The sequence below is a fragment of the Diabrotica undecimpunctata genome, chromosome 8 (genome assembly GCF_040954645.1).
Source record: "Diabrotica undecimpunctata isolate CICGRU chromosome 8, icDiaUnde3, whole genome shotgun sequence".
Taxonomy (NCBI): Eukaryota; Metazoa; Arthropoda; class Insecta; order Coleoptera; family Chrysomelidae; genus Diabrotica; species Diabrotica undecimpunctata.
Window position 1 is genome coordinate 73,966,176 of NC_092810.1, and position 19,302 is coordinate 73,985,477.

Consider the following 19,302-nt stretch of genomic DNA (forward strand, 5'->3'; position numbering starts at 1 on the left):
ATTCTTTATTTTCCAAGATTGATATATTGGGAATTTAGGAGATTGAGATTTATTAAGGGTTACATGAATGGGGAAATGGTCACTGTCGTGTAGTGATTCTAAAGTATTCCATAAGAGATAAGTTGACAATGATTGGCTACATAATGTCAAATCTATGGCGGAAAATGAGCCGTTGTAAGAGTTAAATCTGGTCGATTTTCCATTATTAAGTAGTATTAAGTCTGAGGAATCAATGAAATGATTTAATAAATTACCGAATTTGTCAGTTTTATGACTTCCCCATGCCGGATGATGGCAATTCATATCACCTAAAATTATTTTTGGGTTTGGAATTTGATCTATAAGATTTCTAAATTCTTGTAAATTGAGATCGTTGGGATGAGGCAGATATATATTGCAAATGTTAATATGTTTTTGGTAAGTAACTGTTACAGCTACAGCTTCAAGACTAGTACGTAATGCAATTGGTTTAGCTTGTATATCTGTTCTAGTGAAAATAGCTACTCCGCCACTGGCTTGGTGTGCATTTCTATTTTTTAGAAAACATTGATAATTTCGGAGATTTATATTAGTATTTTTAAAACGGGTCTCTTAAAGACAAAGTATTTTAGAAGATAGTTCATTAATTAAAAGTTTTAATTGTTCAATATGGGTGTAAAACCCATTAAGGTTCCACTGTACAATAAAAGAATCTGACATTAGATTTCCGAATGGGATGGCGGTTCATCGGACTCTTCAATTGAAGATGTTTTATTGGGGTTTAGTTTCTTCTTTAAACGAGTAATTTTGTTTTTTAGTTTCGAATTGGAGATATAACAATGGACGAAGTTAAGAATATCGATTAGTTCAGTAGGTTCATTGGAATAATTTTTGGAGATTAATTCGGGATGTTGGGAATGTAGTGTGTTTTCTAGGAAATCGCAAATCTCATTATAATTTAGAATAAATGCGGGTGATCTGTTCTCTATTTTATCTTTTATTGATTCAAGAGAAAGAGTGAGTTCATCGCGAGAAGTTTTATCTGATTTTTTGGATTTTTTCTTGGGTTTGTTTAGAGTAGGAGGCATAAAAAGTTCTGTGTTAGTTTGAGCATTGTTTTCAATAATGTCTGGAGAGGACGATATTTGTCTTTTAACTTGATTGGTTTTACTAGCAATGTTTATAGAAGGTAAAGATGTTTCCTCTGCTAAATTTTTGGTTAAATTATTTGAGTCTGATGATGTATTGGGAGAAGGGTTTTGGGTAGTGTTGGTTATAGGTGTTACTAGAATAGAGTCGGTTTCCATTGTTACATGTGTTTGCTCATTAGATTCCTGAACTGTTGTTCTTGATAGGATAGGTGCTAGGGCAGGGTTTAATGGGGTGAGATCAGTTCTGTGAGGACATTCTGCTTCTTTATGACCAATAGTTTTACAATTTGAGCAGTTATATCCATCTATGGAAAGGTACAAACGATACAGGGTGTTGTCATATGATATATTAAAAGAATCGGGGATAGAGAGATTTTCTAGGGGAGTGATAAATATTTGCCTTCTAAAACTGAGAACATGGCTGTATTCTGTTTCTGGCATACCTATTCTTAAGATAGTCATCTTAGACACAGCAATGATACCCATTTTTTGTAGCTCTGCTTCTATAATGTTGTAAAGAATTGTAGGATATGCATTAGATACTATGAGTCTATCGGCTGGAGTGATCAATCTTCTTATTTCTATTTGTGATTCTTTTATGTTTACAAACTTGTAGGAGTGGAGAAGTGAGTCAACCGTGCTTTTTGAGGAAAGATAAATACAAATTCGGTTGTTAGAAATTCTTGATGCGAAGATGACATTACGTGGTCCTACTAGTGATCCTACTGCTATGATGTAATCGTGAATTTTGGTATCTTCCATACTAGACAGGACAATAGCCTGTTCTTTTGTTGGGTGTTTAAAAGAATTTACTACACTGGAATAGGAGTTTAAAGATGAGTTTTGTGGTTGATTCATATTGATTGAGGTAGTGTTTTTTAAAATAATATTGTTCGAAGTCATGATATTTTAAGATGCCGTAAGTCCGGCCCTGCGGCCAGTTCGAAGACTGGTCGTCGTTCCGGGTCCAGACTCAAACTTGTTTTATCTTTGTGTATTTTGCAGGTTATATTTCTGATAATATTGTTTATATTAATGTAATTTCGAGTACTCACGTCAGGCTATATTGGTGAGCACTAGTGTAGCACTATAACTTTTTGCACAGATGAAATAAAAATTTTTGAAAGGTAATTTACCATTCAAAATAATTTTATTTTTGGACGGCTTTAAACGTGGTATATTGTACCTTAGTCAGGACCGTACTCCAGCTTATAGTTATTTATTGTACAAGACGATAAAATTGTACTTTATCTTCGAGAGCGTTTTATAGGGTCGAGACGTCAGTCGAGACTCTAATTATGCTCGAGAAGATAATGCGATTTTATCGTCGTGTGAAATACAACATTTTTTTCTATAGCAAGACTTCAAGTTCAGGTGAAAAATAGAATTTCAAAGAAAATTGTAATTTTTAGCACAAAAATCACAATTATGTTGCTCCGTTGCTAGGGATATGAATTACTCTGTCAACAAATGTCAAACAAATGTTTCGATTTGATTTTTGCGGAGAATATTGTTGCGTTTTGTGTACAAAGTGAATAAATACGAAATGGACGGAAAAGAATTAATCCAGTACCTCGAATCAAGTGTTTAAGCAAACGAGTACAAGTTGTGATGCTCCAAAAATAGATATTTCTAATAATGTTAATTGTAAAATTACAGTTGTTTTTAATCCTTAATGTGTTTGAATTTGTAAATTTTATTGAATAAAAAAAAGTTAACCCTTGCGGTTAAAGTGATATTTTATCTACTCAAAACAGTTGTTATAGCAACACTTTAACATTAGCTATGGAAAAAAAGTTATGTGTAAACTAGTTCCTAAGGTTTTATTATGCAATTTGCAATTTAGTGAAATTTTGCAATGGATTGTATATTTTATTATGTTTTATTTTGTGATATTGACGATTTATGTAATTTTAGAAAATTTTAATTGTTATTGTTATTTTTTTTAAGCTTTATCCATAAAATTGTACAATTTTCAGTGACAATAAAGCATATTTCTATTCTATTCTATTATTAGGTAAATGATTATCATTTTTTTTCCAGATTATGGTGGATTTGTAGTATTGGTATATCTTTATTTCTTTGCATTTCACTAATAATGAGTATATACATAAAATGGGAAAATTCACCAATAATTGTAAGTTTTGCTACAAAGGAGACTCCAATATGGCAAACACCTTTTCCTGTTTTGACTATTTGTCCGGAAACAAAAGCCACACCTAATAAATTCAATTACCATAAATTTTTATTACTAAATAGAAAAAATGAATCAATTGATCCTGAAAAGTAAGTATTTATTTTAAACAGTTATCTTAATAAATTTAGTCTAGTAATAAATTAATATTGATTTGAAACTATGTTCTTCTTATATTTCTATATAAAATACTATATTTTATGAGAATTCACAACAATTCTAATTAAAATGCTTTCTATTTGACGTTTCGATTTTTACTGCAAAAATCGTCCTCAAATACAAATTGAATACATTACATAATATTTTGCTTTCTTACTTATAAATAGAAGCATGTTTTTAATGGTTTAATTTTACCTGTTTTGTCTACAATAACAATTTAGACGTATAATAGTTCGACTCGAGCAGTCGAACAGTACGGACGTGCTCAAGAGAGAAGCGTGCTTAGGTGGGGGCGACTGACCTATTGTCAACGGAGCTTTTCAGCTCCCGGTGGGTAAGACACCGAGTGTGACATAGGCTCTTGTCCTACATATTAGCGAAAAGCGGATGCGAGGTTGTTACTAGTTAAACCGTCGAGGAGCTGTTTTTATAGGCTCCTCGCGGAGGCTATATTAGCTTCGCGTTTGCGAAGAATTCGGGATCACCTCAGTGTGTCGTGAGGGATGACACTGTGAGGCCTTGACATTTGACAAGGTCGGACAGAAACGGCCCCTGCTCCTGAGGTGTGAGAAACAGGAAGAGGATCCCTCACTGTGAATACAGGGAGTGAACTACCGCGAGGTACCTGGGACGGCACCCAGTAAGCCGTACTGACAGCGGTCAGTCCGACAGCAGTCAGTCGGTGGAAAAAAAAACAGAGTCGTCTAAGTAGAATTTTCTATTATCTTATGAACTATTTGTTCACTGCCTTACGGCAATATGAGTGTTATTCCCCCCCCCCCAGAAAGTGTTGTCACGCAGGTGATAACACAAGAAGAAGAAGAGAATGATTTAGCCGAATCATCAAACCCCTCTGTTGCCAGCTCGAGCTATATAATAAATTTATTAAATCGACTAATCCCGCGATCGACGACATAGAAATCGTGATATCTTCTGACGATGACTCCTATCTGCCCGAGTCGGAGGAAGAAAAAAGGAGCGAAATCGACACCGATGACGATGTCAATACGATGGACGCCATCGACGAAGAGCCGAGCCCAGCTGCAGAATCGCGCGAAGCCTCGCCCCCAACTGTAGTAGAGACACAACCCGCCGTGGACAACGTCTCCAAAAATGAAGCCGAGCCCGAAATCGGCAAGAAAATGAAAAGACTAAAGCCCAAAGAAAACTCTCCGGAAGACGAAGAAGTAAAGAAAAAGGTCAGAGAAATGGCGGAAAGGGAAAAGGTCAATGAGCTTTTAAGGTCGGTCAATGTACTGACGGAACAGATCAAATCCCTAAAAGAAGAAAGCCGTATCTGCGAGGGAAAGGCGAATAAACAAATCCAAGACCTTCTCACTCAGATGACTGAGCTGAGAAACGAAAACAAAGAAAAGGACAAGGAGATACAAAAACTTGTACAACATATAATGGCATTAACAGCAGCCAAGGAGAAAGAAGAGTCAATAGTGGAAATCGACCCGTGGAAAGCCTCCCTCGATAATGACGTTGTAAAGCTAGTGGAACTAGGAATCGGTTCACCTCCCCCCGCAAAGCCATCCGGTAGCAAAGGCAAGCCTAAAGAGCCGGAAAGAATCATAACAACCAAAGAACCTGCAGGTTGGACACAAGTCCAAAACAAAAAAGGAAAAAAGACAGGCACCACTACTGAGAAATCAGACAGTAGTTTCTATCTATCTAATATATGCTACATGCGCATCTATGTGGAGGATGAATTCAAAATCACAAAAGAGACCCTACAGTGTTATAACTGTCAAGGGTTCTATCACAGCTCAAAGGCTTGCCATTGCGAATCCAGATGTGTAAAATGTGGAGAAAACCACATCAGTAACGACTGTGAGAAAAGCCGGGAAACCGACCCCAAATGTGCAAACTGTGGTGAAGCGCACACAGCAAATTATAGAGGATGCTCTAAGGCCCCCAAAAAGAAAACACCTGCCCCAACAAGACCGGTAGGAAGACCCATAAACAGCGCTCCAATCAACAAAGGAGTCAGCTACGCACAGGCAGAGAAAAAATCCGCTGAAACCACCACAGAAGCTCCAGCACAACCACAAGAAGTGTCGATAGAGGACGCAGCTACCCTCATCGCAAACTTCCATACAGAGTATAATAACAAAATGATGGAAATGATGTCCATGATGGACAAAGCAACAAAAATGATGACTGCATTTGGAGAAGCCGTCCGAAAATGTTAGCAAACCAAAACGAAGATCTACGCATTGGGTCATGGAATTCAATATGGAATTCTTCAAGAGGAATATTCAACAAGATCAACCTTCTGGATGAAATAATAAACAGATTAGAGCTCGATATCGTAGCCCTTCAAGAAACCAAACTAGTGGAAAGGAAAAAAACAAAATTTCCAGGCTACGATATCTATAGAACGGATCATAGAGCATTATCAGGAGGAACAGCTATATTAGTCAAAAAGGGACTCGAACACGAGCACATCTCAACACCAGACGGACTGGTGACAATGAAAGCCACAATTATTCGACTTAAGGCCAACAACGAAACACTAAAAATAGTGTCAGCTTACGTTAGACCACATGATCCGATTTTCAACGAAGATTTGAGCCTAATACTGAACTCAGAAGAGCCAACTATAATTATTGGAGACCTAAATGCTAGATCTCCCAATTGGTTTGACAGGACGACCAACCGAAACGGAAGATATCTCTGCAACCATCTCGAGAACAGACCGAACACATGTCATCGGACCAACAGAACCGACATGTTTCCACGGAGAACTCCCTACGTATCTCGACATTGCAATCCTACACAACGTGGGTCAACAATACGAGATACACTCTCTAAATGAAGGCGATTCGACACATAACCTAATCGTCCTGACCCTGGGCGCAACAGAATTATTTGCAGCCCCACAACAGAAAGAAGACAAGTTGGCCAAACTTCAGAAGAATTGTGAGCGAGAACATCAGTAACATCCCAACAATTAATAATATTACAGAACTAGAAGACAGTGTAATAAAACTAGAACAAAAAATAAACAATGCTATCGATGCCAGCTCCAACACCGAAACAATCACAAGACAAAAAGGAAGATTCAGGGATATAAGTATAGAACTTCAAAACCTAATCAAAGAGAAAAACCGGAAAAGAAGAAGAGCCTACCGCACAAGAACAGTAGAAGACAAAAGGATTGCAAATAAGCTAGACAGGGAAGTGAAAAAACAACTTCAAAATCATAGAAATGAAAGCTGGGACTCCTATATCGATGAGCTAAATCCTAACAAATCCGCCTTCTGGAAGTCATCTAAAATCCTCCAAAAGGACAAGAAACCCATACCTCCCCTACACGGAGTAAACGGGATTGTCCATACGGAAATCGACAAAGCCGAAGTCATGAAGGACGAACTAGAAAGGGCGTGTAGAAACAACGAAGACCCCGACGATGACATAGACTTTGAAGAAGAGGTAGAAAGAACAGCGAGAAGACAGAAGGAAAAAGGGCAGAATAGGTATTACACATACATCTCCCGAAGAAATAAAGGAACTTATAAAAATGACAAATGCCAAAAAAGCCCCCGGACCCGACAACATCACAAATAGGGCGCTGAAAAATCTACCAACAAAACGTATTGTTTATATCACTAACATAATAAACAACATGCTAAAACTACGATATTTCCCAGATAGGTGGAAAGAGGCACACGTAATAATGATTGCAAAACCTGGTGAAAACGGCACATTTCCGCAAAATTACAGACCTATCAGCTTATTATCATCTATAAGCAAGATAGCGGAAAGAGTCATACTAAAAAGACTCAATGAAGAATCACAAATGCTAGGAACCATACCAGAGGCTCAATTCGGGTTCAGAAGCGAACACTCCTGTGAATTACAGGTACTACGACTTACAGAATTCATCACCAAAGGATTTAATGAAAAAATGTACACAGCTACAGCTTTTCTGGACGTCAGCAAAGCCTTCGACAGAGTCTGGCACCATGGACTCATCTATAAAATGAATGAATTTGGTTACAGTGAGGCGATGACATGCCTCCTTGCGTCATATCTTGCCAACAGAAGGTTCAGAGTTCGAATAGGGGCAACCCTATCCGAAGTCAGGACCCTGGAGGCGGGTGTACCTCAGGGAGCGGTGCTGTCGCTGTACCTGTACACCATCTATACGGCCGACACGCCAAAAGATCCAGGCTCTCTGTTGAGTCTTTACGCTGACGACACAGCAATAGCTGTTAGCTGGAGAAACCCGGATCATGCAGCTAATCATCTGCAAAGAGCACTAAACAGATTCCAAAGATGGTGCATAAAATGCAAAATAGCCCTAAATCCAGACAAAACACAGGCTGTAATGTTTAGTCACAGAAGAAGTGTACCAAATCGCGAAATTACAATCGAAAACATCCCAGTAGACTTTACCAACCAGGCTAAATACCTAGGGGTACATCTAGATAAGAAGCTAACGTTCACTGAGCACATCAATCAGCAAATACGCAAAGCCAAAGCGTTGAAAAGTCAGCTCTCAACACTTATTGGAAGGAAAAGTAAACTACGATTTAAAACCAAAATCAGGGTTGCGAATAGTATTATCCTGCCAGTCCTAACATATGCATCCGCTGCGTGGGGACACACCTGTAAAACAAACAGGAAAAAGATACAGACCACTCAAAATCAAATAGTCAGAGATGCCCTTAAGATACCAAGGTACGTACCCTTGAGATTTGTATATAGAGACTCAGGACAAACAAGAATCCTAAGCATGCTAGACGAGAGAGCATATGAAATTTTCAACGGACTAAGAAACCACCCAAGCAGAATGTTAAGAGAGCTGACTAACTACAATGAAAACACAAGGACGGTACACAGAAGACCAAAACAACAGATAGCTCGATATAGGGAGAACCCGAACGAATAAATAAAGAATGAGATGGTTGCAAGAAGAATGAACAAAGAAATGCAGTCAATCAGAAAACTCTGGCGAGAGGGTACGCTTTTCTTTTTTAGGTTTTTAGGTTTTTATGTAATTATTTTAATTTTAGGTAAGTCCAATATACACCGGGGTGTGTGAGAGCATTATACACTTGGGAATGCACACCCCAATACACGCACACAAATAGGATTAAGGAAAAAAGGAAAGAATTGTTGCCCAGGCATTTTATAGTCCCGAAGCCACAAGGAAGTACACAAAAAAAAAATGATGTATTTTCTGATTAAATAACGTAAATTCATATTGATATATTCATACTTTTCATTAAACCGTTTAACGTAAATTTACCTTATATAGCAAATATAGAAGGGGCCCGTCAGGCCTTCTATATACCGCTCCGTGGACTAGGCCCTTAAGGCAGATCGAATGAAAGATCTACTCGCGAAATCCGAGCACTGAGGTCATGTGCGGCATACATGGGCTTGGTGGCCGGACCCCTCTCGGGTGCTCAGCCGGCGAGGAGAACAAAATTTATTTTGCCAAATCGGCGGCTGAGTGACCGAGCACACACTCTTTTCCGGACATGGAGTCATCAGCTCAGGCTGATGGCTCTATGGTCGGAACACACGCTCTTTTTTCTTTCTTTAGGGACTCAAGTCCCGACGTAAAGTAGAGTAAAATCAATAGAGTCAGTAAAGTAAATAGGGAGAAAAGCCTAGATGTGGCTACCCCTACAGTTAGGTGGCATAACCACATTAACTAAAAACCGAGGATGTCCTATTACCCAGGGCATCTTGAGTAAATTTCAGATCATAAGCCTCCTCACGTAAGTCACACGATGAGGAGGGATGGTGGAAAAGCCTGGGGGTCATATAGGTACCACTTCGACTAGCGAAGTGTGACCGGTTTGATCTTCGGACATGTGGATCCCATTCTTACATTGGTATACTCATGTTCCTAGGGGCAGGGTTGATCACTGCGTGTGTGTGTGTTTAGACGTATAAAGTAACATAAAATTAATACTTTAAAATGGCAATGATTGTATTTTTCGGATGCACTCCTTTGTTGAAGAATAGTTTATTTAATTATATAAAATTAACTTTAACGTAGTCAAAACAACGGCCAGAAAAATATTTATAGTCTGTCGTTGGTTTTAAATATCTAAAGTAGAAATATCTTGTTTATAATTTCTTTGTAAATAATAAGAAAAAAATAGGAAAAAAATCATGATACTACACTGTTACAGTAAGTATTCGATCTTATTTTTAGTTTATTATCAATACTGCTATCCTAGAAGCGCACTTCAAACTACTGATAATAACATTTTTAAATGTTCTACCGTAAATGTTTAAACTGTCATTATGAGTAACGCAAATTAAATTAAACTATTAGAAGAATTTTTTTCTAAACTAAAAATTGTTAAATTTGGTTTTGGGTATGATATTCGAGGAGTAAATCATGATGAATAAATTCAAAATAATCCCTCAAATCATGTATAACACTGTAATGATGCAAATAGAAATAAATAGCAAGATGTTTATAAGCTCACTACTATTATTCAACGTTGAAAGGAAGAGCCATCTTCTAAACCAATAAAGGCTATAAATAGTATAAATTAATTAATTATAGGTCCCAATTATAACATCAGGTCCCGTCGATGTTTTATCAGCGCGGCCTTTCTTGGTGGTGATAGTGGCTTACCAAATAATTGGTAAAACTTGCTGAGGATGCGTTCCGCTTCCTTCTCTATCGTGACAGGCAGCACAGGTCTCTCTGGTGTTTCTAATGGGCTTATCTCTTCGGTAATGTCTAGTATGTCTTCTTTAGCTGATTGCTGGTAGAACTGAGTTCTGTTTTTAGAATGTGCTGCTTAAGTACTGTCTGTCTCAGGTCGGATAGGATTTCTTTGGAGGTGCCTCCCCATTTCTTCTCCTTTCCACGGTTCTAAATCTTTGACAGACGCTGTCACCTATTTGCGGTTGCTCCTATTTGACAATTTTAGTTTTACCATTACCGATGATATATATATATATATATATATATATACCGATGATATAACTAACGCTAATATGTATGGACCTGCATATTTTGGCGCCAGCTTGCTGGTGAAAGCTTCATTTGCCGAGGATAGATAATGCTTCTTCTGGTAAGCAAAAGCAAGTTATTTAAGTTTTCCGCGTATTCCTGTATATCTTGTTATTTGGCTGCATCTGATGCGTCTAACTCTCTTCCAAAATTAAGAAGCGCTGATGAAAATCCTGTCGAATCATGTTTTGATTAAATTTATTCCACTCTTTATGGATACCCTCCACGTATGTAGCTATCATTTTTAGTACCTTATTAGTTCTTTCTACTGGATTGCATTGTGGCAAGTAAGGTAATGTAAGGACGTGATTTAGATTGTATATTTTTAGCAATTTCTAAGGCGCCTGCTGTAGTCGTGTCGTGATTCTCAAAAGTTTTTTTCCTTTTATACCCTGATACCCATAATTTCCACGGATTGTTAAATGCTGGATCTGCTAAATTTCGGCTACTTCAATATGCTTATACAGTCTGTCGTCTAATATTTGTAAATCGGGAAATCTGTCTGGATTTCGGAGAACCTCTCTGTATAAATTATCGTACCAATTTGCACGATCCTAGTGCTGATGCTAATAATTCCAGCTTTGGTTTTTCGCTACGAGTTTCTTGTGATTGCCGAGATAAAGCATCTGCTACCTTGTTAAGGTTTCTTTTTATATGTATTACATCAAAGTTGTACTGTTGTAGTTCTAAACTCCACCTAGCTAATTGACACTAGGGATTTTTGAGGTTCTTCCCCTTAAGGACTGATGGTCTGAGATAACCTTAATTGTATCCTTCTATATATGGCCTCATTTCTTTTATTCCGTATATGATCAACAGACATTATTTTTCGGTTGTGGTGTATTTTTTCTCAGCCGGTGTGAGAGTTCTACTGGCATATGCGATTACTTCATCTTGTCCGTCATACTTCTGCGTTAATGCAATACCAAGTCCACAGTTTGACGCATCTGTTTGCAGGTAAATTGATTTTGAAAAATCTGGGTCAAATTTGTACTAGTTGTCTTTTTTTCTAACTAGTACAATCAGTGAACTCCGACCACTTGTGGAGGGTTCGATAGTTCCTTCCTTTAACATCTTGTCTACTTCTTGGTTGATGATTTGGTAAGAAATTCTACTCCTAATATAGCAGCTTCTATTAATTTAGGTATTATAATGAATGTTTCTCGGGTCTGTAAATTATTGATCTCGCAGTCGAGAGCTTATGTCTTATTTAGGAGTCCCGGACAAATACCCGAAAACAGTTTCCCGAAAGGCAATTCTCCGAAAGCAATTCCCCGAATAGACAATTCCCCGAATGGATAATTCCCCAAATGGACAATTGCCCGAATAGACAATTGGCAGGTAAACAATTGCCCAAAAAGAGAATTGACCAAAAAATATATTTAATTAGTTATTGATTTATTTGTATTTTAATACGGTAACTTACGTGCTATTTAAATAGTTACTACTGCTTAGATTGTGTTTGACTTAGATATTGCGTTATATAATTTATTATTATAATATAAATTCTTCTTCATCGTGCTCGCAAATCGTTTCAAATGCCTCCACTACGTCTGCAGTAGGAACGAATGCTAAGACCGCCAATAATCGGAGCTTTAAAGCAAAATCTGAATCAATTTCATATCTTCTTTTTAAACCGTCTGACTGGATTTTTCTGAAGAGACATTAAGTGAAATGAAAAAAGTACCCACGATGTCTTGAGTCTGTATATTCTTGTCGTATAGCACTTATCATACCGCTTTTAAAATCTGTTAATAGTATTCTCCTCTAATCCGTGAATTGTATATAGTTGATAAAAAAGGTTCGGTACAGTTTTGAAAGTTTCGTCGGTAAACCAGTGTTGTGACCTTATTAAAAGAAGCAGATTTTGTCTTGTTGAAAAAATTAACAACAACTGGTGTGGGCCTGAATCATATAGTAAAAATTGTTCTCCATTTTGTGTTAGTTTATACCCTTCTGAGAAAACAATGTCTCTTCTGTGAAGAGGTAAAGCCGGAGCGGCTTGCTGATTACTTCGTACACGCCTTATTGTTTTTTTAATGCTGCTCACTTTTGGAAGCGTGGCAGCTGTAGCTTGACTAAGCTGAACAAATACAGTGGGTAATATATGATGTGGCCCATCTTGGGTTTGACTTGCACACGCTATATGGTTGTGTGTCCCACTTCTTTTTACTACTGCATCTTCTAAGGTTATAACATGAGCTTTACACTTGAACGTCTTGTAGTAATCACACTTCCAATAAATGTTTTGCTTTTCTTTATCTTTCTGGTAAAGATAACCGTCGATCAAAATAATTTACTCTTACCCTTTTTGACTAAGTACACACTCCAAAGCCATGTTGCGTCGTGACCCCAGCTCAGAGTTTTGACAATAACGCAATGGAAAACTTTTGTTCAAATATTTATATGAAATTTAGTTGTTTTGGTTAGTATTAAGACTAATGACTCAGATTGTAATCTCTGTTAATGGGGTTTACTTATAAAGAATTTAAGAGTGAGATTTCCCTACTTCAGGTAATCAGGTAAAATAGAATTTATTTTAAGATACTATTATCAAAAACAATAGGAAACAACCAATAGAATATTTAGAAAGCTCGTTAGCAGTTTAATCACTTTGTTAAATGAATCGTTAAAATGCAATTAGCAAGGGATTAATGCCCCAATTCTTGCGGGGAATAGCACATAATTTATCGTATTAGTATATAGGCAATACATTAAAGATCAAATATATATATTATAATAATAAATTAATTAACGAGATACACTCGTTTATTAATGTCGAACACAATCTAAGTATTAATGACTATTTAAATAGCACGTAAGTTACCGTATTAGTATATAGGAAATACATGTAAAGTAATAACTATTTAACTATATTTTTCGATTAAACCTCTTTTCAGGCAATTGTTTTTCTGCCAATTGTCTATTCGGGTAATTATCCAGTCGGTCGATTCGTGTTTCGGGGAATTGTACATTCGGGGAATTGCTTTCGGGGATTTGTCTTTTGGGAAAGTGTTTTCGAGCAATTGTCCTAGATCCCTTATTTAGTTCCATCGATGAACCGTTCGCTACGATTTAAGCCAACTTGCTTTATTAAAATGTCGATATTAAGAAAGATACAGGCTGTTAAAATTTAAAATGAAAATTTTATTTTTCTTTATAACTTTTACGTTTGTGGAAATTTATTTCTAACTGGAGGCTTATAAGTATGACAAATTATAATTCGATGCGTTCCTTGATGTAGCTGATAGAGCTATGCACATATGTGGCATAAATTTTCGCTTAACTTTTTTGCTTTTCAAGTTAGCGCTATATGTATAGCGTAAAGCTACGTCTTTTCACAAAAAAAAAATGATATACCTATTAATAACCTCAAAACTCAACCGTTTTCAAGATCATCGCCTTTTATAAATTAGTTGCATAAGAGGAAGAATAGAGAAAAACATTAATATTTCTTAAATTTTGGTATGAAATACCTTTAACTAAAATTAATATTTCCCGAAATAAAATAAAAAATAGTACATGCTAATATTTTTTACATACAACATTGGAATAGTTAATAAAGTATTATAGGATTTGAAATCAAACGTTTAACGTTTTATATTAAATTAGTCATAATAAAATACATTTTATTTATAAACCAAATTAAGAAATAATTAAACTGACTAGAAATATAAATCGGAAATCGAATTCAGGATTGGGCCGACGAGGCACCAACAAGCAGACGACGAATGCACCGAAAATGTACTAGCATGGGAATTTATAATTTGTATCCAGTTCATACCAATTCGTCTAGGTAGAAATCCCTTCGTGAAAACAATTTCCTAGTACCTTATACTAGAGTAAAATGTAAAATTAAATATACAGTTATGGTTTGATTTCGTTATAGCGTAACACCATTCGTTAATATGCATACTTCTGCCTCTTGGCTTTCTCAGAGCGAACTCATGTTAAGCTGTAACGAAATAAAACCTTTTCTATCTATAAAAGTAAATATTTTAAATATTAACCGACAGACGCTAGAGCGACATCTACTAACGAGAATATAAATCGGAAATCGAATTTGGCCCTAATAGTCAAAGCCCTCTTTGGACCTAATAGCCAAAGCCCTTAAACCCAAGTTTAGACCTCTAAACGTTGCAAAACACGCAGACGATGAATGCCCCCAAAAATGCATTGTCGATGCATCGAGAGGCTAAGAAAAGACAAAGAAGTTATTAACACCGCAAAGAACAGAAAATTAGCTTACTTCGGCCATATTATGAGTAATAATAAATACAGACTTCTACAGTTAATTCTACACAAGGTAATACTGAAGGCAAGAGAAGCCCTAAACGTAGACATATATCCTAAATGACCAATCTTAGAAAATGAATTGGTCTAACTTCAAGTGATCTATTTAGAGTTGCAGTGAATAGAATAAGATATTTAAGCTGTTGTCGATGTCAGTTTACTGTATTCTATCAATTTCTTTTAAAATCAAAACAGATAAAGACTATTTTTTTTAATTCCATCTGTTTTAAAGACTTTTCGTATAGGTATACATGTTATATAATTTCTGGTATATATATATTAAAAATTTTGGTATATAATATGGTTTAACAGATTCTATGTTTTAAGTGAAACCAAATTTGGTCTTTTATCACTTCTATGCAATTATGATGAAAATATAAATATAAAATCAACATTTAATGGAACGTCTGAGGATATTATTCGCTTCTATGAAGAGGTAAGTTGTTCTGAAGCTATTTTTTTGTGGCATTTTTGTGACTATTTTTGTTGGCAATAAGCCACAATGTTACTTTAAAATTAAGTTTATTTGACACTTCCATGTCTACTTCGGAAATCGTTTTTAAAAATACAAAACATTAATAAATTAAACAAATTTGGTTTTTGTTGTTTGGTAAAAAATTCTTCTAATAATTTAATTTTGTCTGAGTTATTCATATTAACAATTTAGATATATATTATACATTTTAAAGTGGATATGTGACTTTAAAATGATATTACCAATCTTTGTGAGTTGCGTTCCTGGAACTACTTTATTGTAAGATTGTTCATTCAATTACATAAAATTAAATGCGCTCTGTTTTATCTGCATTACTAGCAAATATAATTATGAAAAATTTCGAAAAAATATTATTTCTAAACAAAATTTAAAACCCACAGTATGGTGGAGATATGTAGATGATGCATTCTCAATTTGGCCTCATAGATCAGAGTTGTTGGACCCATTCCTGAATGATATAAATGATAAAGAAGAGGCAATAATATTTACCATGGAAAAGGAATATAATACCTAACACACTAACTTTCTTCGATGTTTTAATCTCTAAGAACGATAATGAATATGAGACTCAGATATATAGAAAACCAACACATACTAACAGATATCAAAATTACAAATCGAATCACATCAATGTTAAAAAAGAAAATCATAAAATCTTTATACAATAGAACCAAAATAACTTATTCTAACGAAAATTTGTTCTTGGAAGAAAAACATTTGTTCTCTTTTATTAAAAACTGATTATCATAAGTCATATATAAATACGGAATTTTCAAGACTAGACCGAATTGAACACAACAACTTAAAACTGGATCCTATAATTTTCACAAAAAATAATTCGAAGAAAATAACAATACCGTATATATATATATATATATATATATATATATATATATATATATATATATATATGTAAATACTTTTTTCTTTTTGGGTGTGGTAGTCAATAAAAAATAGAGCTTTGCTAAGGCGTACTATTTATTCTGAATCCAAGCTTTCGGTGGTTTTTTGCCACCTTTATCAAGGTCTACAAAGAAAATTACTATGAAGTAACAAACTGAATGGTGCCAAAAAGGCTGTAAAAAACTATAAAAAACTTACCCGAATGTAAGATTCGTGGCATAAACAACAACGTTAAATAACATGATAAAACTGAGGTTGCAACTAAACTTAAAAATGTTACTGTTAAAAAACACTTTAAAAATTACTAAAAACGTTACAAGTTAAAAACAAAATGTAGGACGACATGTTGAAAACAGTCGTCGTTGCAGGCTTGATTTCAGTCACATTTCACGAGCAGAAAGAGAAAGTGAGTGGATAATTATTGTTTAAATAGTTTGGAGAAAATACAAAAAACAACTTTGAAAATAACGTCTAACAGAATACTGTTAGTGAATTTTTAGTACTGCCAACTGTATTACCAACTTGAAATTAAGCGGGAAATTAAAAATGTAAATTATAACATAAGCAATCGAAAGAAAATAGTATTTAGTAAATAGGTTTAGAAAAAACAACTCAAAACAAAACAAAACTGAATTAGTAATTGCAGTTTGATCGTAAATATTCAATTAATAATGATATTTCAAAAAAGGAAAGAACCAAAGAAAACTCTGAGATGCAAAATAGCTCAGTCAAAAGTCAATATAAAATTGTAAATTTTGCTAAGATTCTGGATCTCAGATCTCTTATTAAGATTGTTATTATCACTCTTGCTGATATGTACCATCTCTAAGAAAGTTCTCTTGAATTTATTTTTCTCTCTGGCTAATATTTTTACATTGTTGAAATCTATCTTATGGTCTAGATCGATAGTATGCTCTGCCAAAGCACAAGTAGGTTTGTTTAATCTACAATCACTCTTATGAGAAATAATACGGCTAGACAGATTCCTTCCAGTTTCACCAATGTACGTGGATGGACATTCAGTACATTGAATGCAATAAACAACATCTGTAGTCTCTAGAGTGGTTAGGGGTTGTTTTATTTTGCTATACAGCTGACGTATGGTTTTGATGTTCTTGTTAGCTATTTTGATATTCTTAAAGTCTTTAAAAATCTTAGTGAGTTCAACGGTTAGTTTCGGAATATATGGAAGGGCATAAAAATACACACTTGTTGGAGCAGAAATATTTTGTGCTGAGGGCACTGATTGTGACATAGTAAGTATGTTGTTTCTATTAACAAAGGGGACATTAAAAATTAATTTATTTATCAGTCTTAGAGGATATGAATTTTCAACAAAAATATTGCGTAAGAGGTTGAGATCATGTTGGAGATAATCCGGATGAGACAACCTTTTGACACGTTCTTTCATCGCTAGGACTAAATTAGTTTTCATCCTCGGGGGGTGGTAGAGTGGTAGTTCTATTTTTTATTGACTACCACACCCAAAAAGAAAAAAGTATTTACATATATTTTTTCCAAACTAGTCAAAAAACTTTGGACTACTTTATATATATATATATATATATATATATATATATATATATATATATATATATATATATATATATATATATATATATATATATGTATATATGTATATATATATGTATATATATATAGTCTGAAAAAGCGATAAACGCTTGTCATCAACGCTGATCAGATAGAATACAAAACTCAAATATTTGGGTGTGCTGCGGAAGATAGGACCAAGAAGTACTCTTTTTAGTTAACCAAGCTTTCGCAAATCTTTATTTGCATTATCAGGGTGCTACAATAAACAAAATTAGTACAAAATACAGAAAAGAATTATTTTGCATCTTACACTAATTGAGGTTAGTTGTCGTGATGTTTATTAAATGAAATGAGCAACTCATTTGACCCCTACAAATGATGGCGAAAACTATCCAAAATTGTTTTAAAAAAAAACGTTCTTAAACAAATACATATTTAAAACACTTTAAAACACATATACAAGAACACTCAAATAAAATTATGTTAAAATAATTACAGAACATGTCATAATATAAAATTTAGGTTATAAACATTCTTATCAGAAACAAAAGAATTGGTTGTGAATTCGTTACTGCCCACTTAAAACGATAGAACGTTAGATCTTAATGATAACAATGTAAAGGTAATAGTATACCTGATAGACGCTGAACTTCTTGAAACAGAAAAGGTAAAAAGACTTATATTAGAAGAAGTAGGAGAGGTACTGTATATCTCATATATAATGAAACTTATATTGTTGATGATGAATTGTCTGTATTAGTAGATTCGTGTTTATCCAAAGTTGACAATAATGAATATAGGTTGCTTAAATTATTGGTATCTGTCTTTTTGTTAATAGTTTCTTTAGAAAACTTTTTAGATGGCTTTAGAGATGGCTTTCATTTTTCAAGAAAAAGAAACTATTAACAAAAAGACAGATACCAATAATTTAAGCAACCTATATTTATTATTGTTAACTTTGGATAAACACGAATCTACTAATACAGACAATTCATCATCAACAATATAAGTTTCATTATATATGAGATATACAGTACCTCTCCTACTTCTTCTAATATAAGTCTTTTTACCTTTTCTGTTTCAAGAAGTTCAGCGTCTATCAGGTATACTATTACCTTTACATTGTTATCATTAAGATCTAACGTTCTATCGTTTTAAGTTGGCAGTAACGAATTCACAACCAATTCTTTTGTTTCTGATAAGAATGTTTATAACCTAAATTTTATATTATGACATGTTCTGTAATTATTTTAACATAATTTTATTTGAGTGTTCTTGTATATGTGTTTTAAAGTGTTTTAAATATGTATTTGTTAAAGAACGTTTTTTTTAAAAACAATTTTGGATAGTTTTCGCCATCATTTGTAGGGGTCAAATGAGTTGCTCATTTCATTTAATAAACATCACGACAACTAACCTCAATTAGTGTAAGATGCAAAATAATTCTTTTCTGTATTTTGTACTAATTTTGTTTATTGTAGCACCCTGATGATGCAAATAAAGATTTGCGAAAGCTTGGTTAACTAAAAAGAGTACTTCTTTGTCCTATCTTCCGCTGCACACCCAAATATTT

At 34.6% G+C, this 19,302-nt stretch overlaps 1 protein-coding gene across 1 annotated transcript in view; it reads left to right on the forward strand.

Annotated features, from left to right (window-relative positions):
- LOC140447700 (pickpocket protein 28-like) overlaps positions 1–19,302 on the forward strand; it is a 162,023-nt gene that overhangs the window by 34,382 nt on the left and 108,339 nt on the right. Inside the window, exons 3-4 of the mRNA XM_072540498.1 lie at positions 3,174–3,416; positions 15,104–15,212. Coding sequence (XP_072396599.1) covers positions 3,174–3,416; positions 15,104–15,212 — 352 coding nt within the window. The remainder of the gene's footprint in view (positions 1–3,173; positions 3,417–15,103; positions 15,213–19,302) is intronic.